The sequence below is a fragment of the Trematomus bernacchii genome, unplaced genomic scaffold (assembly GCF_902827165.1).
Source record: "Trematomus bernacchii unplaced genomic scaffold, fTreBer1.1, whole genome shotgun sequence".
Lineage (NCBI taxonomy): Eukaryota > Metazoa > Chordata > Actinopteri > Perciformes > Nototheniidae > Trematomus > Trematomus bernacchii.
The window spans coordinates 27,008-53,026 of record NW_022987859.1 but is presented as its reverse complement, the minus strand read 5'-3'; the positions used below and the strand labels follow the sequence as shown (position 1 = coordinate 53,026).

At 42.8% G+C, this 26,019-nt stretch overlaps 2 protein-coding genes across 2 annotated transcripts; both read left to right on the top strand.

The window, feature by feature from the left end:
• The first annotated feature begins 1,349 nt into the window (after positions 1-1,349).
• On the top strand, positions 1,350-8,025 carry LOC117469128. Its single transcript, XM_034113506.1, has 3 exons — positions 1,350-1,377; positions 6,438-7,162; positions 7,218-8,025. Exons 1-3 carry the CDS (start codon positions 1,350-1,352, stop codon positions 7,947-7,949), a joined length of 1,485 nt encoding a protein of 494 aa, XP_033969397.1. The 3' UTR covers positions 7,950-8,025.
• Positions 7,962-25,036, top strand: adgrg7.1 (adhesion G protein-coupled receptor G7, tandem duplicate 1). Its single transcript, XM_034113505.1, has 16 exons — positions 7,962-8,034; positions 8,082-8,255; positions 8,516-8,620; positions 8,701-8,813; positions 8,897-9,037; positions 12,750-12,832; positions 13,240-13,361; positions 13,470-13,583; positions 13,853-14,058; positions 16,576-16,728; positions 16,808-16,920; positions 21,802-22,151; positions 23,840-23,921; positions 23,995-24,153; positions 24,226-24,382; positions 24,710-25,036. The coding sequence occupies exons 1-16, from the start codon at positions 7,962-7,964 to the stop codon at positions 24,881-24,883; spliced, it is 2,319 nt and encodes a 772-aa protein (XP_033969396.1). The 3' UTR covers positions 24,884-25,036.
• The last annotated feature ends 983 nt before the right edge of the window (positions 25,037-26,019 follow it).

The following is a 26,019-nucleotide window of genomic DNA, read 5'->3' as shown; positions in this document are numbered from 1 at the left end:
CTCTGAGACCCTACGGTGTGTGTGGATCATTAACTGTGTGTGTGTGTGTGTGTGTGTGTGTGTGGATCATTAACTGTGTGTGTGTGTGTGTGTGTGTGTGTGTGTGTGTGTGGTCAGCTGACAATGATTACTCTGCAGACTGATTAACAGCCTAAAAACACACAGCCTTTCATCCCTCTGTTACTGAACACACACACACACACACACACACACACACACACACACACACACACACACACACACACACACACACACACACACACACACACACACACACACACACACACACACACACACACACACACACACACACACACACACACACACACACACACACACACACACACACACACAGTTAATGATACACACACAGTTAATGATACACACACACACACACACACACACACACACACACACACACACACACACACACACACACACACACACACACACACACACACACACACACACACACACACACACACACACACACACACACACACACACACACACACACACACACACACACACACACACACAGTTAATGATCCACACACACACACACACACACACACACACACACACACACACAGCAGCATTGTGAAGCAGGGAGTTAATCACAGCTGGATAATAAATACAGTAATTTATTAAATATATAAAACGTATTATGTATTACCCCCCCACATTATTGATCCTCAGCTCTGTGGGGTCAGGGGTCAGAGGTCAGGGTCTCTCAGGTCAGTCACCCCTCTCAGTTAGTTTTAAAGGCTCCCTCTCCTCGGGTGTTTATCAGACGGTATCACCTGGCTGAGTGGAATACTGGATTCTGATTGGTCCATTGCGACATCTCAGAGGCAGCAGTACAGACATGTACTGTTGTGTGTGTGTGTGTGTGTGTGTGTATATGTGTGTATGTGTGTGTGTGTGTGTGTGTGTGTGTGTGTGTGTGTGTGTGTGTGTGTGTGTGTGTGTGTGTGTGTGTGTGTGTGTGTGTGTGTGTGTGTGTGTGTGTGTGTGTTGCTCAAAGTAACCAGTGTGTGTGTTCTGGTTAAATATATAGAGAGTTCCCTCACATGGAGACACGGTGACTCATCAGAAATACTTTGTACTAAATGTACTAATAGTGATATTTAGTAATAACCCCTGACCCTACAGAGGCCCCCTTTCAGAGGATTTCAAAATAAAACAATAAAGGTGATAAAGACATAAACTGAGAGACTTTATAAACTTTATTGATTTATGATTTCAGAATAAAGTGCGAGGTGTTGATTCCGACCTTTGAGACGCTTTATGGCTCAGAGTCCTCGTATAAATACTTCATGAAGACTTTATTAAAGTTATTCTGCGCCATGGACGCCTGGCTGCTGCTCGCTGCGGGTGAGACGCTCTTATTGGGAAGGGGTATCTACGTGCTCTTATTCTGGAGGTGTATCTACATGCTCTTATTCTGAAGGTTTATCTACATGCTCTTATTCTGAAGGGTTATCTAAGTGCTCTTATTCTGAAGGTTTATCTACATGCTCTTATTCTGAAGGTTTATCTACATGCTCTTATTCTGAAGGTTTATCTACGTGCTCTTATTCTGAAGGTTTATCTACATGCTCTTATTCTGAAGGTTTATCTACATGCTCATATTCTGAAGATTTATCTACGTGCTCTTATTCTGAAGGTTTATCTACATGCTCTTATTCTGAAGGTTTAGCTACGTGCTTTTATTCTGGAGGTTTATCAGAGCTCTTATTCTGAAGGTTTATCTACATGCTCTTATTCTGAAGGTTTATCTACGTGCTTTTATTCTGGAGGTTTATCAGAGCTCTTATTCTGAAGGGTTATCTACATGCTCTTATTCTGAAGGTTTAGCTACGTGCTTTTATTCTGGAGGTTTATCAGAGCTCTTATTCTGAAGGTTTATCTACATGCTCTTATTCTGAAGGTTTATCTACGTGCTTTTATTCTGGAGGTTTATCAGAGCTCTTATTCTGAAGGGTTATCTACATGTTCTTATTCTGAAGGTTTATCTATGTGCTTTTATTCTGGAGGTTTATCAGAGCTCTTATTCTGAAGGTTTATCTACATGCTCTTATTCTGAAGATTTATCTACGTGCTCTTATTCTGAAGGTTTATCTACATGCTCTTATTCTGAAGGTTTAGCTACGTGCTTTTATTCTGGAGGTTTATCAGAGCTCTTATTCTGAAGGGTTATCTACATGCTCTTATTCTGAAGGTTTATCTACGTGCTTTTATTCTGGAGGTTTATCAGAGCTCTTATTCTGAAGGGTTATCTACATGCTTTTATTCTGAAGGTTTAGCTACGTGCTTTTATTCTGGAGGTTTATCAGAGCTCTTATTCTGAAGGTTTATCTACATGCTCTTATTCTGAAGGTTTATCTACGTGCTTTTATTCTGGAGGTTTATCAGAGCTCTTATTCTGAAGGGTTATCTATGTGCTTTTATTCTGGAGGTTTATCAGAGCTCTTATTCTGAAGGGTTATCTACATGCTCTTATTCTGAAGGTTTAGCTACGTGCTTTTATTCTGGAGGTTTATCAGAGCTCTTATTCTGAAGGGTTATCTGTGTGCTCTTATTCTGAAGGATTATCTGTGTGCTCTTATTATGGAGGTTTATCAGAGCTCTTATTGTGAAGGCTTATCTGTCTGCTCTTATTCTGAAGGGTTATCTGTGTGCTCTTATTCTGAAGGGTCATCTAAGTGCTTTTATTCTGGAGGTTTATCAGAGCTCTTATTCTGAAGGTTTATCTGTGTGCTCTTATTCTGGAGGCTAGGGACATGCTAACGGTGCTAAAGGAGAGTGTGTAGTACATGCTAACGGTGCTAAAGGAGAGTGTGTAGTACATGCTAACGGTGCTAAAGGAGAGTGTGTAGTACATGCTAACGGTGCTAAAGGAGAGTGTGTAGTACATGCTAACGTTGCTAAAGGAGAGTGTGTAGTACATGCTAACGGTGCTAAAGGAGAGTGTGTAGTACATGCTAACGGTGCTAAAGGAGAGTGTGTAGTACATGCTAACGGTGCTAAAGGAGAGTGTGTAGTACATGCTAACGGTGCTAAAGGAGAGTGTGTAGTACATGCTAACGGTGCTAAAGGAGAGTGTGTAGTACATGCTAACGGTGCTAAAGGAGAGTGTGTAGTACATGCTAACGGTGCTAAAGGAGAGTGTGTAGTACATGCTAACGGTGCTAAAGGAGAGTGTGTAGTACATGGTTGATGAGTGAGGTTATCAAATTTAGCAGTGATTCCATGTCAGCCACAGCTTGTCACAAATGTTTTTACTGATAGTGTATTTAACAAACTTAAACTAGCTTTATTAAATGTCAGGTCTTTGGCAGGAAAAACATTTTTAATCAATGATTTTATCACTGAGCACAATCTGGATTTTATGTTTTTAACGGAAACTTGGATTGAACAAAATAACAGTGCAGCTGTTCTTATCGAATCAACCCCTCCCAACTTCAGTTTTATGAGTCAGGAAAGAAAGCATAAGAAAGGGGGTGGAGTTGCTATTCTGTTCAATGATTCCATTCAATGCAGGAAGACATCTTATGGGGACTTTGCTTCTTTTGAATATGTGGCCCTTCAGCTGAAATGCTCCTCTCGAGCTCTGTTCCTAAATATCTATAGACCACCCAAATACTGTGCAAGCTTTTTTGATGATTTTACTGAACTGCTGTCTATAGTGTGTATTGACTTTGACCGTCTAGTCATTGTTGGTGATTTTAACATCCATGTTGACAACCCCCAGGACAGAGGGGCTAAAGAACTGTTTTGTGTTCTTGATAACTATGGACTGACTCAGCATGTGGCGGAGCCCACACACAATAAGGGGCACACTCTGGACTTAATTATCTCAAAGGGTCTGAATATCTCAAAGGTTGTGGTGACTGATGTTGCACTCTCTGATCATTCCTGTGTTTTCTTTGAGAGCTCTATTTCTGTTCACACAAATGTTCAGAAAGAGGTAACCACAAAGCGATATTTAACTGAAAATACTAGGGAAATGTTTACTCATAATTTTTCATCCACACTTGCCCCTGCTAACATCTCAGTGAATGAGCTAGTAGATCATTTTAATTCAAAAATTAAAAATGTTATAGATACCATTGCTCCAACGAAGGTAAAGGAAGTGTCTGGCAAGAAAATATCTCCATGGAGAAAGGCCATGACCGTGAGAACAGAAAAAAGAGAGTGTCGAAAAGCTGAACGTAGGTGGAGAAAAACAAATCTCCAGGTTCACTTTGAAATCCATAAAGAGAGACTTGGCCTTTATAATTTGGAATTGAAAAACGCACGACAGTCTTTCTTCTCTGACATCATTACCAAAATCAAAAACAACGCACGTGCCTTGTTTGCTACCGTCGACAGACTAACTAACCCCCCAGTGTCAGTAGCCTCTGAATTTCTATCCACCAGGGCGTGCAATGATTTTGCCTTCTTCACTGACAACATTCAGAACATCAGACAAGCAGTCAGTGCCTCTGCATCAGGTACAGAAAATGTGTTGTCCCTATGTCCACCTAATATCAATTCAAACACCATGACACAATTCCATCAGATTAATGGTAAAAACCTACAGGACATTATTCAACTTCTGAAATCCTCCTCCTGCTGCCTTGATATTATTCCAACAGGATTTTTCAAAGATGTTTTTCATTGCATGGCCTCAGATCTACTTCATATAGTAAACACATCTCTTCACTCAGGTGTTTTTCCAGAGGCCCTGAAAACTGCAGTCATTAAACCGCTCTTAAAAAAGAATAATCTAGATGCCTCAGTAATGAACAATTACAGGCCCATATCAAACCTGCCATTTCTAGGTAAAATCATTGAAAAAGTTGTTTTTCAACAGTTGAGTAACTTCTTGCATTTAAATAACTGTTTGGATGTGTTCCAGTCAGGCTTTCGTCCAAACCACAGCACTGAGACTGCTCTTGTAAAGGTCTTCAATGACATCCACTTAAACACAGACAGTGGCAGAACTTCAGTGTTAGTATTATTAGATCTCAGTGCTGCGTTTGACACTGTTGACCACAACATATTACTAGACCGACTAGAAAACTGGGTGGGACTTTCGGCAACAGTTCTAAATTGGTTTGAGTTCTACTTAAAGGACAGAAAAAACTTTGTTTCTATAGGTAAATACACATCTGAGTTGACAAATATGACATGTGGGGTACCTCAAGGCTCCATCTTGGGGCCTCTTCTCTTTAACATCTACATGCTACCACTGGCTCAGATAATGAAAAACAACAAAATAAGTTACCATAGCTATGCGGATGACACACAAATGTACGTAACAATTTCACCAGGAGATTATGCTCCAATTCAAACACTGAGTAAGTGCATTGAACAAATCAATGACTGGATGTGTCAGAACTTTCTCCAATTAAACAAAGATAAAACTGAGGTAATGGTTTTTGGAGCCAAGGCAGAACGTATAAAAGTTAGCGCTGAGCTTCAGTCTGCAATGTTCAAAACAACAGATAGAGCCAGAAATCTAGGTGTAGTCATGGACTCTGACCTGAGTTTCAACAGTCACATTAAAACAGTTACTAAATCAGCCTACTATCACCTAAAGAACATATCTAGGATTAAAAGACTAATGTCACAGCAGGATTTGGAAAAACTTGTCCATGCTTTTATCTTCAGTAGACTCGACTACTGCAATGGTGTCTTTACAGGTCTCACTAACACATCTATTAGAAAGCTGCAGCTAATTCAGAACGCCGCTGCTCGAGTCCTCACTAACACTAAGAGAGTGGATCACATCACTCCTGTGCTGAAGTCCTTACACTGGTTTCCTGTGTGTCAAAGAATAGATTTCAAAATATTGTTGCTGGTTTATAAAGCTTTGAATGGTTTAGGCCCAAAATACATGTCTGACCTACTGCTAAATGATGAACCATCCAGATCTCTCAGGTCTTCAGGGACTGGTCAGCTTTCTGTCCCCAGAGTCAGAACTAAACATGGAGAAGTTCAGTTATTATGCTCCAAATATCTGGAACAAACTCCCAGAAACCTGCAGGTCCGCTGCAACTCTTACTACTTTTAAATCCAGGCTGAAGACTTTTCTTTTTGCCGCTGCTTTTAATTGAACTATTCACATCTTAAACTGCACTGTAACTTTTAACTTTTATCCATGTATTTTTTCTTTTAATGTTTATTTTATTATCTTTTCTTTTTAATGACTGATTTTAAATGCCATTTTCATAATGTCTTCCATTTTTGTAAAGCACTTTGAATTGCCTTGTGTTGAAAGGTGCTATATAAATAAACTTGCCTTGCCTTGCCTTGATAGTTCTGGTTTATGACCAATACATTTGTTAATGACCTTCACAGCAGAACACTTTCTCAGCGTCAGCCGGACTGATATCACAAAGACTAATTATTAACATGCTAATAAAATGATCTTTATCTCCTAACAGCTGTTTACCTGGCCTCTAGAGCTGGAGCTCAGTCGACAACAAACGACCCCCCCTCTGTGTTCCCAGCTACTGCCAATACTATGATCCCAGATACTGCCAATACTATGATCCCAGATACTGCCAATACTATGATCCCAGATACAGCCAATACTATGATCCCAGATACTGCCAATACTATGATCCCAGATACTGCCAATACTATGATCCCAGATACTGCCAATACTATGATCCCAGATACTGCCAATACTATGATCCCAGATACTGCCAATACTATGATCCCAGATACTGCCAATACTATGATCCCAGATACTGCCAATACTATGATCCCAGATACTGCGAATACTATGATCCCAGATACTGCCAATACTATGATCCCAGATACTGCCAATACTATGATCCCAGATACTGCCAATACTATGATCCCAGATACTGCGAATACTATGATCCCAGATACTGCCAATACTATGATCCCAGATACTGCGAATACTATGATCCCAGATACTGCGAATACTATGATCCCAGATACAGCGAATACTATGATCCCAGATACTGCCAATACTATGATCCCAGATACTGCCAATACTATGATCCCAGATACAGCCAATACTATGATCCCAGATACAGCCAATACTATGATCCCAGATACTGCCAATACTATGATCCCAGATACAGCCAATACTATGATCCCAGATACTGCCAATACCGAATCACCGGGAAAAACTACTGTACTGCCGGAAAATATTACTGAACCAAATCTAGAAGAGACAACTCTAAATCTAGAAGAGACAACTCCAAATCCAGAAGAGACAACTCTACCTACAGGAGGTACAACTCCAAATCCAGAAGAGACAAGTCCAAATCCAGAAGAGACAACTCTACCTACAGGAGGTACAACTCCAAATCCAGAAGAGACAAGTCCAAATCCAGAAGAGACAACTCCAAATCCAGAAGAGACAACTCTACCTACAGGAGGTACAACCCCAAATCCAGAAGAGACAACTCCAAATCCAGAAGAGACAAGTCCAAATCCAGAAGAGACAAGTCCAAATCCAGAAGAGACAACTCCAACTCCAAATCCAGAAGAGACAACTCTACCTACAGGAGGTACAACTCCAAATCCAGAAGAGACAACTCTACCTACAGGAGGTACAACCCCAAATCCAGAAGAGACAACTCCAACTCCAGAAGAGACAACTCCAACTCCAACTCCAGAAGAGACAACTCCAACTCCAAATCCAGAAGAGACAAGTCCAAATCCAGAAGAGACAACTCCAACTCCAAATCCAGAAGAGACAACTCTACCTACAGGAGGTACAACCCCAAATCCAGAAGAGACAACTCCAACTCCAGAAGAGACAACTCCAACTCCAACTCCAGAAGAGACAACTCCAACTCCAAATCCAGAAGAGACAAGTCCAAATCCAGAAGAGACAACTCTACCTACAGGAGGTACAACTCCAAATCCAGAAGAGACAACTCTACATACAGGAGAGACTACTAACCCTAACCTGACCACTGTCTTTTATGACAATTATACTGATAATTTCACCAGCGACTGGACAGATACTACTCCTCTTCCTACTACTGCTGTTCCTACTACTACTACTACTACTGCTGTTCCTACTACTACTACTACTACTCCTACTACTACTACTACTACTCGTACTACTACTACTACTACTACTTCTTCTCCTCCTCGTACTACCACTACTTCTCGTCCTACTACTCCCCCCCCACTGGTTTGTGCTAATGGCGGGTTCCCTCTGTCCGGAGTCTGCGTCTGTCCTGACGAGTGGACCGGAAAGAACTGTTCTGTTGGTGAGTCGCTTTAGAACCAGCAGTACTATTCACTACTCTTTACCATAACATCAGAATCATTTCAATCACTCACTTTCTACTCGTTAAGAGATATGTTTTCAAAAGAAATTAAAGCTGATTATCCTCTGTTTTTGCAGTTTAAAGATGATGTTATCGACATAAAAATACTTCAATCTCTCAGAATATACAGCTTTTTACCCAGGTAGATGTTGAACACTGTCCCTCTGAATCTCTGCCATCTTTACTCATCTCGTCCTCAGCAAACTCCTGCCGGGCTCAGAAGTTGGGCGAGTATAATTTCCCACAAACACCCATTGGCTGGTTTGCGTATTCCAAGGAGATCTGTGCAACCGGATCCAGCGGTGGTGAGTTCCTACCGAATTTACGTAAATTCCAAAATATTCCACAGTGTGTGAGTCCAACACTTCAATATGTTTCCGTCCAGCCGGGAAACCGCAGGCCTCGACACAATGCTCCAACAGGACCGGAGCCCCGGGTTTCCAGAATCCTCCGCAGATCTTCCTCTGCGACCAGACGCTCAGCGACATCCAAAAGAACGTGAGTCCCGATTTCTCTGGAATGTAACTCCACTCTGCCAGCTCTAACACTTTTTAGTTTGTATCTACCGTCTCTCCTCTCAGATCACCAGCTCAGCAGATTTAGAGGCCTTGGCATCCAGCACTCAGATCCTCACCTCCAACCCTGAGGAGCTGACGGCTGCCGACGTGAAGACCGCCACTGAGATCGCCAACACCTTGCTGAGGTCCCCGTACGCCAAGGAGGTAGAAACACTCTGCTGAGGTCCCCGTACGCCCAGGAGGTAGAAACACTCTGCTGAGGTCCCCGTACGCCAAGGAGGTAGAAACACTCTGCTGAGGTCCCCGTACGCCCAGGAGGTAGAAACACTCTGCTGAGGTCCCCGTACGCCCAGGAGGTAGAAACACTCTGCTGAGGTCCCTGTATGCCCAGGAGGTAGAAACACTCTGCTGAGGTCCCCGTACGCCCAGGAGGTAGAAACACTCTGCTGAGGCCCCCGTACGCCCAGGAGGTAGAAACACTCTGCTGAGGTCCCTGTATGCCCAGGAGGTAGAAACACTCTGCTGAGGCCCCCGTATGCCCAGGAGGTAGAAACACTCTGCTGAGGTCCCCGTACGCCCAGGAGGTAGAAACACTCTGCTGAGGCCCCCGTATGCCCAGGAGGTAGAAACACTCTGCTGAGGTCCCCGTACGCCCAGGAGGTAGAAACACTCTGCTGAGGCCCCCGTATGCCCAGGAGGTAGAAACACATCTGCTGAGGTCCCCGTACGCTCAGGAGGTAGAAAACACTCTGCTGAGGTCCCCGTATGCCCAGGAGGTAGAAACACTCTGCTGAGGCCCCCCGTATGCCCAGGAGGTAGAAACACTCTGCTGAGGTCCCGTACGCTCAGGAGGTAGAAACACTCTGCTGAGGTCCCGTATGCCCAGGAGGTAGAAACACTCTGCTGAGGCCCCCGTATGCCCAGGAGGTAGAAACACTCTGCTGAGGTCCCCGTACGCTCAGGAGGTAGAAACACTCTGCTGAGGTCCCCGTATGCCCAGGAGGTAGAAACACTCTGCTGAGGCCCCCGTACGCCCAGGAGGTAGAAACACTCTGCTGAGGCCCCGTACGCCCAGGAGGTAAAAACACTCTGCTGAGGTCCCCGTACGCCCAGGAGGGTAGAAACACTCTGCTGAGGCCCCCGTATGCCCAGGAGGTAGAAACACTCTGCTGAGGCCCCCGTACGCCCAGGAGGTAAAACACTCTGCTGAGGTCCCCGTATGCCCAGGAGGTATAAACACTCTGCTGAGGTCCCCGTATGCCCAGGAGGTATAAACACTCTGCTGAGGCCCCCGTATGCCCAGGAGGTAGAAACACTCTGCTGAGGTCCCCGTATGCCCAGGAGGTATAAACACTCTGCTGAGGCCCCCGTATGCCCAGGAGGTAGAAACACTCTGCTGAGGCCCCCGTACGCCCAGGAGGTAAAAACACTCTGCTGAGGTCCCCGTACGCCCAGGAGGTAGAAACACTCTGCTGAGGTCCCCGTATGCCCAGGAGGTAGAAACACTCTGCTGAGGCCCCCGTACGCCCAGGAGGTAGAAACACTCTGCTGAGGTCCCCGTACGCCCAGGAGGTAGAAACACTCTGCTGAGGTCCCCGTATGCCCAGGAGGTAGAAACACTCTGCTGAGGTCCCCGTACGCCCAGGAGGTAGAAACACTCTGCTGAGGCCCCCGTACGCCCAGGAGGTAGAAACACTCTGCTGAGGTCCCCGTATGCCCAGGAGGTAGAAACACTCTGCTGAGGTCCCCGTACGCCCAGGAGGTAGAAACACTCTGCTGAGGTCCCCGTATGCCCAGGAGGTAGAAACACTCTGCTGAGGTCCCCGTACGCCCAGGAGGTAGAAACAGAAACAAAGAAGCCCACGATACTTTCCCCTGTAAACAACAGTAAGATGGCAAAGGCCAACACCTCCAATCAGGACATCAGCCACTTCCTGTATTCAGTCTACTTCCTGTATTCATTACAGGCAGCACAAATACACTGGAGAGAAACTCCAGCTGTAGACACTCTAGAACCAGTGACATTAGGACACTCTAGAACCAGGGACACTCTAGAACCAGTGACATTAGGACACTCTAGAACCAGGGACACTCTAGAACCAGTGACATTAGGACACTCTAGAACCAGTGACATTAGGACACTCTAGAACCAGTGACATTAGGACACTCTAGAACCAGTGACATTAGGACCCTCTAGAACCAGTGACATTAGGACCCTCTAGAACCAGTGACATTAGGACCCTCTAGAACCAGTGACATTAGGACACTCTAGAACCAGTGACATTAGGACACTCTAGAACCAGGGACACTCTAGAACCAGTGACATTAGGACACTCTAGAACCAGTGACATTAGGACACTCTAGAACCAGGGACACTCTAGAACCAGTGACATTAGGACACTCTAGAACCAGTGACATTAGGACACTCTAGAACCAGTGACATTAGGACACTCTAGAACCAGTGACATTAGGACCCTCTAGAACCAGTGACATTAGGACCCTCTAGAACCAGTGACATTAGGACACTCTAGAACCAGTGACATTAGGACACTCTAGAACCAGGGACACTCTAGAACCAGTGACATTAGGACACTCTAGAACCAGTGACATTAGGACACTCTAGAACCAGTGACATTAGGACACTCTAGAACCAGTGACATTAGGACACTCTAGAACCAGTGACATTAGGACACTCTAGAACCAGTGACATTAGGACACTCTAGAACCAGTGACATTAGGATCCTCTAGAACCAGTGACATTAGGACCCTCTAGAACCAGTGACATTAGGACCCTCTAGAACCAGTGACATTAGGACACTCTAGAACCAGTGACATTAGGACACTCTAGAACCAGGGACACTCTAGAACCAGTGACATTAGGACACTCTGGAACCAGTGACATTAGGACACTCTAGAACCAGTGACATTAGGACACTCTAGAACCAGGGACACTCTAGAACCAGTGACATTAGGACACTCTAGAACCAGTGACATTAGGATCCTCTAGAACCAGTGACATTAGGACCCTCTAGAACCAGTGACATTAGGACCCTCTAGAACCAGTGACATTAGGACACTCTAGAACCAGTAACATTAGGACACTCTAGAACCAGGGACACTCTAGAACCAGTGACATTAGGACACTCTAGAACCAGTGACATTAGGACACTCTAGAACCAGGGACACTCTAGAACCAGTGACATTAGGACACTCTAGAACCAGTGACATTAGGACACTCTAGAACCAGGGACACTCTAGAACCAGTGACATTAGGACACTCTAGAACCAGTGACATTAGGACACTCTAGAACCAGTGACATTAGGACCCTCTAGAACCAGTGACATTAGGACACTCTAGAACCAGTGACATTAGGACACTCTAGAACCAGGGACACTCTAGAACCAGTGACATTAGGACACTCTAGAACCAGTGACATTAGGACACTCTAGAACCAGAGACATTAGGACACTCTAGAACCAGTGACATTAGGACACTCTAGAACCAGTGACATTAGGACACTCTAGAACCAGTGACATTAGGACCCTCTAGAACCAGTGACATTAGGACACTCTAGAACCAGTGACATTAGGACACTCTAGAACCAGTGACATTAGGACACTCTAGAACCAGAGACATTAGGACCCTCTAGAACCAGTGACATTAGGACACTCTAGAACCAGTGACATTAGGACCCTCTAGAACCCAATGACATTAGGACCCTCTAGAACCAGTGACATTAGGACCCTCTAGAACCCAATGACATTAGGACCCTCTAGAACCAGTGACATTAGGACCCTCTAGAACCCAATGACATTAGGACCCTCTAGAACCCAGTGACATTAGGACCCTCGAGGACTCATTCCCTCCTGAAGAGTATGTTGAGTTCTCGGTTCTCACGGTGATGTTTGTCTGCAGAGCGTCAAGGTGTCAGCGGTGGCAACCGTCAGCCAGCTGCTGAACGCCGGCTCCCAGAGCGAGGGGAGCGAGGCCAACCTGGGGTGAGACTTATACATTATATACAGTTTATATATAATATATATACAGTTTATATATTATATACAGTTTATATATAATATATATACAGTTTATATATTATATACAGTTTATATATAATATATATACAGTTTATATATTATATACAGTTTATATATAATATATATACAGTTTATATATTATATACAGGTTATATATAATATATATACAGTTTATATATTATATACAGTTTATATATAATATATATACAGTTTATACATTATATACAGTTTATATATTATATACAGTTTATATATAATATATATACAGTTTATATATTATATACAGTTTATATATTATATACAGCTTATATATTATATACAGTTTAAACCAGGCCTTCAGTCCTCATTCACTCTTTCCGTGGTGCCTTCAGGCTCACGGTGACGTTGGACGAGCTCTCGCAGAACCTCAGTCTGGTCCAACCCAACTTGGTTCTTCAGGCAGCGCAGATCCCTGCTGCCAGCACCAAGGGGGTCCAGTTCACCGCGCTGTCAGGTCAGAACCTGGTACTGCTAATCAGTCAGAACCAGAACCTGTTACTGCTAGTGATCCAAAAGAAGATACATTTGATAAATAATAACCCTGTTTTCCCGGTGCATTCAGGGACATCGGGGAGTTTCGTCCCGGACCGGATTAAGCTGAACGACAACACGTCGGACATCGTGGTTGAAGACGGGTTTGTAGCCGACGCCGTGATCTTCGTGCGCCTCGCAGCAGGTTAGCCTCGCCTGGTTCTCAGGGTATTTCTCTTTATCAAAATAAATAAATCATATTGAAATGTTTCAGTTTATCAAAGCAATTAAAGGTTATGAACATTTTAACATTAATAATATCATTTCATATTATATTTCCACATTTATTTAATTTATTATTATATTTTTTATTATTTACTTTCTATTAATGCCTTGTTCAGAAAAAAAAGTAAAAAATAATAGCTAAACAATTTAGTGGAAAAAAAATATAGAATTTCTTTCTTGTGGTTTCAGCCCCGGCCACCGCCGACCCCCCGGCCGCCGCCCCCCCGGACTCCAACGTGTCGCTCGGCTTCGTGCTTTACCAGAACGACCGCTTCTTCCAGTCGAGGCTCTACACGAGGCGCAGGGCCCCCATCAGGGTCCTCTCGGCCAGCATCGGGGGTCCGGGGGGCCGGAGGGGGGGGGCCCAACACGTGGAGATGCTCTTCAGACCTGCAGTGAGGAAAATAAACACTTTCATGTGGGAATACTTTGAGTTAAAAGAGTAAACTGTTAACTGAGACATGGAGAAGAGAAGGTCGGAGAGGTTTATGAAATATGACTCCAGCTTGTTGCTTCCTTTATTTAATGATTCACTTTGATTTCTGTCTATAAACTGATATCATAAACATTTAGTTTATGGTTTGTTTTTTAGGTCGGATGACGATCAGCTGTGGGAATATGTTCTGTTGTTGTGAAGAAACCCGGTGACGTGAGAAACCAACGGATACTTTATCAGTGTTCCCTATGGAGAGAGGCTTTTATTTTGAAATGTAACGACTTCATTTTTAATGTTTAAAACTTTTTTCATTAGAATGTCAGAAAATACTCGTTACTTTTTATCTGTAGTAATTGAAAAATGTTAACACACTGAAGACATTTGACCGTTCTGTGTAGTCCTTGCCCAGTATCAAAGACATGTGAGATACATGTGAGATACATGTGAGATCCACGTGAGATACACGTGAGATACACGTGAGATACACGCGAGATACACGCGAGATACACGTGAGATACACGCGAGATACACGCTACACGCGAGATACACGTAAGATACATGTACACGTGAGATACACGTGAAATACATGTACACGTGAGATACACGTGAGATATACGTGAGATACACGCGAGATACACGCGAGATACACGCGAGATACACGCGAGATACACGCGAGATACACGCTACACGCGAGATACACGTGAGATACATGTACACGTGAGATACACGTGAGATACATGTACACGTGAGATACACGTGAGATACACGCGAGATACACGCGAGATACACGCGAGATACACGCGAGATACACGTGAGATACACGCGAGATACACGTGAGATACATGTACACGTGAGATACACGTGAGATACACGTGAGATACATGTACATGTGAGATACACGTGAGATACACGTGAGATACACGTGAGATACACGTGAGATACATGTGAGATACATGTACACGTGAGATACACGTGAGATACACGTTAGAGACACGTGAGATACACGTTAGAGACACGTGAGATACACGTGAGATACACGTGAGATACACGTGAGATACACGTGAGATACATGTACACGTGAGATACACGTGAGATACACGTGAGATACACGTGAGATACACGTTAGAGACACGTGAGATACACGTGAGATACACGTGAGATACACGTGAGATACACGTGAGATACATGTGAGATACATGTACACGTGAGATACACGTGAGATACACGTGAGATACATGTACACGTGAGATACATGTGTGATACATGTGAGATACATGTGAGATACATGTACACGTGAGATACACGTGAGATACACGTGAGATACATGTACACGTGAGATACACGTGAGATACACGTTAGAGACACGTGAGATACACGTGAGATACACGTGAGATACATGTACACGTGAGATACATGTGAGATACATGTGAGATACATGTGAGATAAATGTACACGTGAGATACACGTGAGATACATGTGAGATACATGTGAGATACACGTGAGATACATGTACACGTGAGATACATGTGAGATACATGTGAGATATATGTGAGATACATGTACACGTGAGATACATGTGAGATACACGTGAGATACACGTGAGATACACGTGAGATACACGTGAGATACATGTGAGATACACGTGAGATACATGTGAGATACACGTGAGATACATGTGAGATCCACGTGAGATACATGTGAGATCCACGTGAGATACATGTACACGTGAGATACATGTGAGATACACGTGAGATACACGTGAGATACATGTGAGATACATGTACACGTGAGATACATGTGAGATACACGTGAGATACATGTGAGATACACGTGAGATACATGTGAGATACACGTGTATCTCACGTGAGATACACGTGTATCTCACGTGGATCTCACGTGTATCTCACGTGTATCTCACGTGTATCTCACGTGGATCTCACATGTATCTCACGTGTATCTCACATGTATCTCACGTGGATCTCACGTGTATCTCACGTGTATCTCACGTGGATCTCACGTGTATCTCACGTGTATCTCACGTGTATCTCACGTGGATCTCACGTGTATCTCACGTGTATCTCACGTGTATCTCACGTGTATCTCACGTGAGATACACGTGAGATACACGTGAGATACATGTGAGATACATGTACACGTGAGATACATGTGAGATACATGTGAGATACATGTACACGTGAGATACATGTGTGATACATGTGAGATACATGTGAGATACATGTGAGATACATGTACACGTGAGATACATGTGAGATACATGTGAGATACATGTACACGTGAGATACACGTGAGATCCACGTGAGATACATGTACACGTGAGATACATGTGAGATACATGTGAGATACATGTACACGTGAGATACACGTGAGATCCACGTGAGATACATGTACACGTGAGATACATGTGAGATACATGTACACGTGAGATCCATGTGAGATCCGTTCTTACCTGCTGCAGGTGATGGAGGGCACGTCTCTGCACGACTTCGCCTGTGTTTTCTGGAAATACGACCTCCAGGACTGGAGCACGGACGGCTGCTGGAAGGGAAACGCCTCGGACGGACTGCTGAGATGTTTCTGTAACCACACCACCAACTTCGCTGCTCTCTGGGTGAACAGCAGTTTCTACAATAACATCAAGCAGATTATTAGATACTACAGAGTGAGTCTAAAGGAGGATGTTGGTTCAGTCTTTCAGGGAGGAGTACGAATACGCAGAAGCCCTCGGGGTGGTTTCTACTGTCGGACTCTCCTTCTCTATTCTGGGTTTGGTCATTACCATAATTCACCACATTAAAGACAAGTAAGACTCCATCATTCCTCATATCAGTGTTTCAGTGTTTCAGCGTTTCAGCGTTTCAGTGTTTCAGCGTTTCAGCGTAATGCTGCGTAGAGACAGGACTGATTGGTGTGTCTTTATTCTGTAGATATCGTATGTCAGGACTTTATTCTGTAGATATTAGACGTTAGGACTTTATTCTGTAGATATCAGACGTTAGGACTTTATTCTGTAGATATTAGACGTTAGGACTTTATTCTGTAGATATTAGACGTTAGGACTTTATTCTGTAGATATTATACTTTAGGACTTTATTCTGTAGATATTAGACGTTAGGACTTTATTCTGTAGATATTATACTTTAGGACTTTATTCTGTAGATATTAGACGTTAGGACTTTATTCTGTAGATATTATACTTTAGGACTTTATTCTGTAGATATTAGACGTTAGGACTTTATTCTGTAGATATTATACTTTAGGACTTTATTCTGTAGATATTAGACGTTAGGACTTTATTCTGTAGATATTATACTTTAGGACTTTATTCTGTAGATATTAGACGTTAGGACTTTATTCTGTAGATATTAGACGTCAGGACTTTATTCTGTAGATATTAGACGTTAGGACTTTATTCTGTAGATATTAGACGTCAGGACTTTATTCCGTAGATATTAGACGTTAGGACTTTATTCCGTAGATATTAGACGTCAGGACTTTATTCTGTAGATATTAGACGTTAGGACTTTATTCTGTAGATATTAGACGTTAGGACTTTATTCTGTAGATATTAGACGTTAGGACTTTATTCTGTAGATATTAGACGTCAGGACTTTATTCCGTAGATATTAGACGTTAGGACTTTATTCCGTAGATATTAGACGTTAGGACTTTATTCTGTAGATATTAGACGTCAGGACTTTATTCCGTAGATATTAGACGTCAGGACTTTATTCCGTAGATATTAGACGTTAGGACTTTATTCTGTAGATATTAGACGTCAGGACTTTATTCTGTAGATATTAGACGTTAGGACTTTATTCTGTAGATATTAGACGTCAGGACTTTATTCTGTAGATATTAGACGTCAGGACTTTATTCTGTAGATATTAGGACGTCAGGACTTTATTCTGTAGAATTAGAGTTAGGACTTTATTCCGTAGATATTAGACGTCAGGACTTTATTCTGTAGATATTAGACGTCAGGACTTTATTCTGTAGATATTAGACGTTAGGACTTTATTCCGTAGATATTAGACGTTAGGACTTTATTCCGTAGATATTAGACGTTAGGACTTTATTCTGTAGATATTAGACGTCAGGACTTTATTCTGTAGATATTAGACGTCAGGACTTTATTCTGTAGATATTAGACGTCAGGACTTTATTCTGTAGATATTAGACGTCAGGACTTTATTCTGTAGATATTAGACGTCAGGACTTTATTCTGTAGATATTAGACGTCAGGACTTTATTCTGTAGATATTAGACGTCAGGACTTTATTCTGTAGATATTAGACGTTAGGACTTTATTCTGTAGATATTAGACGTTAGGACTTTATTCTGTAGATATTAGACGTTAGGACTTTATTCTGTAGATATCAGACGTTAGGACTTTATTCCGTAGATATTAGACGTCAGGACTTTATTCTGTAGATATTATACTTTAGGACTTTATTCCGTAGATATTAGACGTCAGGACTTTATTCCGTAGATATTATACTTTAGGACTTTATTCCGTAGATATTATACTTTAGGACTTTATTCCGTAGATATTAGACGTTAGGACTTTATTCTGTAGATATTAGACGTTAGGACTTTATTCTGTAGATATTAGACGTTAGGACTTTATTCTGTAGATATTAGACGTTAGGACTTTATTCCGTAGATATTATACTTTAGGACTTTATTCCGTAGATATTATACTTTAGGACTTTATTCCGTAGATATTATACTTTAGGACTTTATTCCGTAGATATTATACTTTAGGACTTTATTCCGTAGATATTAGACGTTAGGACTTTATTCTGTAAATATTAGACGTCAGGACTTTATTCTGTAGATATTATACGTCAGGACTTTATTCCGTAGATATTAGACGTTAGGACTTTATTCTGTAGATATTAGACGTTAGGACTTTATTCCGTAGATATTATACTTTAGGACTTTATTCCGTAGATATTATACTTTAGGACTTTATTCCGTAGATATTATACTTTAGGACTTTATTCCGTAGATATTATACTTTAGGACTTTATTCCGTAGATATTAGACGTTAGGACTTTATTCCGTAGATATTAGACGTCAGGACTTTATTCTGTAGATATTAGACGTCAGGACTTTATTCTGTAGATATTAGACGTTAGGACTTTATTCTGTAGATATTAGACGTCAGGACTTTATTCCGTAGATATTATACTTTAGGACTTTATTCCGTAGATATTATACTTTAGGACTTTATTCCGTAGATATTAGACGTTAGGACTTTATTCTGTAGATATTAGACGTCAGGACTTTATTCCGTAGATATTAGACGTTAGGACTTTATTCTGTAGATATTAGACGTCAGGACTTTATTCCGTAGATATTATACTTTAGGACTTTATTCCGTAGATATTATACTTTAGGACTTTATTCCGTAGATATTAGACGTTAGGACTTTATTCTGTAGATATTAGACGTCAGGACTTTATTCCGTAGATATTATACTTTAGGACTTTATTCCGTAGATATTATACTTTAGGACTTTATTCCGTAGATATTAGACGTTAGGACTTTATTCTGTAGATATTAGACGTCAGGACTTTATTCCGTAGATATTAGACGTTAGGACTTTATTCTGTAGATATTAGACGTCAGGACTTTATTCTGTAGATATTAGACGTCAGGACTTTATTCCGTAGATATTAGACGTTAGGACTTTATTCCGTAGATATTAGACGTCAGGACTTTATTCCGTAGATATTATACTTTAGGACTTTATTCCGTAGATATTATACTTTAGGACTTTATTCCGTAGATATTAGACGTTAGGACTTTATTCCGTAGATATTAGACGTTAGGACTTTATTCTGTAGATATTAGACGTCAGGACTTTATTCTGTAGATATTAGACGTTAGGACTTTATTCTGTAGATATCAGACGTTAGGACTTTATTCTGTAGATATTAGACGTCAGGACTTTATTCTGTAGATATTAGACGTTAGGACTTTATTCTGTAGATATTAGACGTCAGGACTTTATTCCGTAGATATTAGACGTTAGGACTTTATTCTGTAGATATTAGACGTCAGGACTTTATTCCGTAGATATTAGACGTTAGGACTTTATTCTGTAGATATTAGACGTCAGGACTTTATTCCGTAGATATTAGACGTTAGGACTTTATTCCGTAGATATTAGACGTTAGGACTTTATTCTGTAGATATTAGACGTTAGGACTTTATTCTGTAGATATTAGACGTCAGGACTTTATTCTGTAGATATTAGACGTTAGGACTTTATTCTGTAGATATTATACTTTAGGACTTTATTCCGTAGATATTATACTTTAGGACTTTATTCCGTAGATATTAGACGTCAGGACTTTATTCTGTAGATATTAGACGTCAGGACTTTATTCTGTAGATATTAGACGTTAGGACTTTATTCTGTAGATATTAGACGTTAGGACTTTATTCTGTAGATATTAGACGTTAGGACTTTATTCCGTAGATATTATACTTTAGGACTTTATTCCGTAGATATTAGACGTTAGGACTTTATTCCGTAGATATTAGACGTTAGGACTTTATTCCGTAGATATTAGACGTTAGGACTTTATTCCGTAGATATTAGACGTTAGGACTTTATTCTGTAGATATTAGACGTTAGGACTTTATTCTGTAGATATCAGACGTTAGGACTTTATTCTGTAGATATCAGACGTCAGGACTTTATTCCGTAGATATTAGACGTCAGGACTTTATTCCGTAGATATTAGACGTTAGGACTTTATTCTGTAGATATTAGACGTCAGGACTTTATTCTGTAGATATCAGACGTTAGGACTTTATTCTGTAGATATCAGACGTCAGGACTTTATTCCGTAGATATTAGACGTCAGGACTTTATTCCGTAGATATTAGACGTTAGGACTTTATTCTGTAGATATTAGACGTCAGGACTTTATTCTGTAGATATCAGACGTCAGGACTTTATTCCGTAGATATTAGACGTCAGGACTTTATTCCGTAGATATTAGACGTTAGGACTTTATTCTGTAGATATTAGACGTTAGGACTTTATTCTGTAGATATTAGACGTTAGGACTTTATTCTGTAGATATTAGACGTTAGGACTTTATTCCGTAGATATTAGACGTCAGGACTTTATTCTGTAGATATTAGACGTTAGGACTTTATTCTGTAGATATTAGACGTTAGGACTTTATTCCGTAGATATTAGACGTTAGGACTTTATTCTGTAGATATTAGACGTTAGGACTTTATTCTGTAGATATTAGACGTTAGGACTTTATTCTGTAGATATTAGACGTTAGGACTTTATTCTGTAGATATTAGACGTTAGGACTTTATTCCGTAGATATTAGACGTTAGGACTTTATTCTGTAGATATTAGACGTTAGGACTTTATTCCGTAGATATTAGACGTCAGGACTTTATTCTGTAGATATTAGACGTTAGGACTTTATTCCGTAGATATTAGACGTTAGGACTTTATTCTGTAGATATTAGACGTCAGGACTTTATTCCGTAGATATTAGACGTCAGGACTTTATTCCGTAGATATTAGACGTCAGGACTTTATTCTGTAGATATTAGACGTCAGGACTTTATTCTGTAGATATTAGACGTCAGGACTTTATTCTGTAGATATTATACACTAAGCCTGATTGTTGAGTAGTTTTCAGAGGACCTCTGGGATGAGTGCGAGTCGCAGGAACTCCCAGCTGGCTCTGCTGAGCACCTGCTTCAGTCTGCTGGCCTTCATCCTTACCTTCCTCTCCGGCGTGGGGAACCGCCGCCCAGGTGCTCCTGAGGTCGAGGCGGAGAAGAACGTCGTGCCGAACTCTGACGAACACGTGGATCCGGACTCAGGGTGGTGTTCTGCGGTGGCGGCTCTGCTTCACTTCTTCCTGCTGGCCACCTTCATGTGGAACAGCCTGTACGGAACCCAGCTGGTGCTTCTGGTCCGGAGGCTGCGCCAAGACCTGCCTCCTCACTGGACCTCGCTCAGCGTGGCCCTGGGCTGGGGTAAGGGGCTCCTACGAGTCATACCCTGGGTTACGAGTCTTACCCAGGGGCACGAGTCATACCCAGGGGCACGAGTCATACCCAGGGGCACGAGTCATACCCAGGGGTACGAGTCATACCCAGGGGTACGAGTCATACCCAGGGGTACGAGTCTTACCCAGGGGTACGAGTCATACCCAGGGGTACGAGTCATACCCAGGGGTACGAGTCATACCCAGGGGCACGAGTCATACCCAGGGGTACGAGTCATACCCAGGGGTACGAGTCTTACCCAGGGGTACGAGTCATACCCAGGGGTACGAGTCATACCCAGGGGCACGAGTCATACCCAGGGGCACGAGTCATACCCAGGGGTACGAGTCATACCCAGGGTTACGAGTCTTACCCAGGGGTACGAGTCTTACCCAGGGGTACGAGTCATACCCAGGGGTACGAGTCTTACCCAGGGGTACGAGTCATACCCAGGGGTACGAGTCTTACCCAGGGGTACGAGTCATACCCAGGGTTACGAGTCTTACCCAGGGGTACGAGTCATACCCAGGGGTACGAGTCATACCCAGGGGTACGAGTCATACCCAGGGGTACGAGTCTTACCCAGGGGTACGAGTCATACCCAGGGGTACGAGTCTTACCCAGGGGCACGAGTCATACCCAGGGGTACGAGTCATACCCAGGGTTACGAGTCTTACCCAGGGGCACGAGTCATACCCAGGGGCACGAGTCATACCCAGGGTTACGAGTCATACCCAGGGGTACGAGTCATACCCAGGGGTACGAGTCATACCCAGGGGCACGAGTCATACCCAGGGGCACGAGTCATACCCAGGGGCACGAGTCATACCCAGGGGTACGAGTCATACCCAGGGGTACGAGTCATACCCAGGGGTACGAGTCTTACCCAGGGGTACGAGTCATACCCAGGGGTACGAGTCATACCCAGGGTTACGAGTCTTACCCAGGGTACGAGTCTTACCCAGGGGTACGAGTCATACCCAGGGGTACGAGTCATACCCAGGGGTACGAGTCATACCCAGGGGTACGAGTCTTACCCAGGGGTACGAGTCATACCCAGGGGTACGAGTCATACCCAGGGGTACGAGTCTTACCCAGGGGCACGAGTCATACCCAGGGGTACGAGTCATACCCAGGGTTACGAGTCTTACCCAGGGGCACGAGTCATACCCAGGGGCACGAGTCATACCCAGGGTTACGAGTCATACCCAGGGGCACGAGTCATACCCAGGGGTACGAGTCATACCCAGGGGCACGAGTCATACCCAGGGGCACGAGTCATACCCAGGGGCACGAGTCTTACCCAGGGGTACGAGTCATACCCAGGGGTACGAGTCATACCCAGGGGTACGAGTCATACCCAGGGGTACGAGTCATACCCAGGGGTACGAGTCATACCCAGGGGTACGAGTCATACCCTGGGTTACGAGTCTTACCCAGGGGTACGAGTCATACCCAGGGGCACGAGTCATACCCAGGGGTACGAGTCATACCCAGGGGTACGAGTCTTACCCAGGGGTACGAGTCATACCCAGGGGTACGAGTCATACCCAGGGTTACGAGTCTTACCCAGGGGCACAAGTCATACCCAGGGTACGACTTCAGGGTCTGTTTGCTGAACAAATGCCACAGAAACCCGCTGAATGATAACATATTTATATATTTTCTCCCTCCAGGAGTCCCGGCCGTCATCATGGCGGTCACTTTGGGCGCCACCTACAGGCCAGATAACCCTCTGGGATACAGACAGGAGGAATTGTGAGTCCATCACTAATAATTATAATTTACTGATATATTCTGATTATATAACTAACTGCAGTTCGTCCTGTAGCTGCTGGCTGGCGGCTGTGGATAAGAAGAAGCAGTTTGACTTCAGGAAGCCCATGTTCTGGGCCTTCCTGCTTCCTGTGGCTCTGATTTTAATCTACAACGTGGCTCTGCTGGTGCTGGCCTCTCTTACCATCTGCCGGACCGACGCCGCGCTCAAAAGGTCCGAAGACAGGAACCTTTTCAATTACTAGAAACTACCTGATGATAATCATTGACATTAAATATGTTTCAGCTCGAGACCTCGGACTCTGTGGAAGAAGTTCCTGATCAGTTTCTCCCTGGCGGTGCTGCTCGGGGTCTCCTGGTTTCTGGGGTATTTGGTGCTGGTCACCTCAGGAAACACTAACCTGGTGTTCAGCGTGCTGTTCTGCGTCTGCACCACCACACAGGTACTGAGGCGCTGTCAGTACATGTACTCCAAGTGACCACAGTGATACAGATGTAAACGTAGCATGTTGAGAAAAAGTCTAAACGTTTTAAGGGCTGTTTTCAGACAGATTTGTGGACAGTTCCCACAAATAACATTTGGTACAGATTTTACCAAATGTATTGCAGCCCAAGTATTTTCTGTTGTGTTTTCGGACTCTTTTCAGACTTTCCTCGGACAGTTCCCACCCTTCTTTGTGACAGCAATGGGACATTTCCTCAGGCTAGTTTGTGTCTCTCCGAACAGTATTCCTCGGCGTTACCTGCGTCTTCTTCTTGTTGTGTTTCAGGGGTTTCAGATCTTCGTCCTCTTCACCGCCCGGACGCCGTCCTTCAGAGCCGTCGTGTCTCGCTCTCTTCAGTTCGTCTCGTCCGTCAACATCCAGCTCAAAGAGACCAAGTACCGGCTGCAGAGGACCTGGGGGACGTCCAACATGGAGTCCTACCGGGACGTCAGCCTGTGACCTGAAACACAAAGGCTGATGAGACCCGACGTGAGGACGGAGTATAACCCTGACGAACAAAACAAATATAAACTCCTGTTTTCTCTTCAGTGTACGGATAACTTCTGATGATATTTATATATATAAACTCACAGTGATTTCTGTTTTTATTGTTCTGTAGTTATTTAAAATGCTTGTATATTTTATGAAGTGTCTTTACTTAAATTATAAGAACAATTTAAATTGGATTTTAAGTGTTTTATGGCTCTTTTATCTCTGTGTCTGAAATGTATATAAAAACATAATATTCCCCATAAAATAAAAACATATTTCTCAAAATATTTCGTTTTTATTTTATTGTGAGTTTTAAAAATGTTTGATGTTTTTCTGGAGATATTTCTACTTTTTAATTTAAACAAAGAGTGAATTTAAAGTAATATGGATTTACCTTTTGATGTTGCCACCGGAGGAACCACATTTCCCAGAATGCATTGAGCCCTTTAGGAAAACAGAACATTTAATTAGAAATGAGGTGAAAATCAAAAGTATAATAAAATAAACTTTAAATAACAAAAACAATAAATAAAGGTTTGAATTGTAATGGTATTTTAAATGAATCGTCAACAGTGGTTTTGGGCTGTATCAAATGGCCATCTAATGGTTTCAAAAATATAGATTTAAAATATGGATTATTCATTCTGGTGATTTGCGGTAAAAACTGTTCTTTGTATGTTCATTAAAGGTGTTATTTGATCTTTTTAATAATCAGTCTTAAACCCATGTTGATGGTCTAACAGTGGAGAGCGTTGGCCACCAGAGGGCTCCCTAACACAGCAGAGACACTACCACACACACCTGGAGACCTCACACACACCTGAAGACACACACCTGAAGACCTCACACACACCTGGAGACCTCACACACACCTGAAGACACACACCTGAAGACCTCACACACACCTGGAGACCTCACACACACCTGAAGACACACACCTGAAGACCTCACACACACCTGGAGACCTCACACACACCTGAAGACACACACCTGAAGACCTCACACACACCTGAAGACTTTACACACACCTGGAGACCTCACACACACCTGAAGACCTCACACACACCTGGAGACCTCACACACACCTGAAGACCTCAAAGACA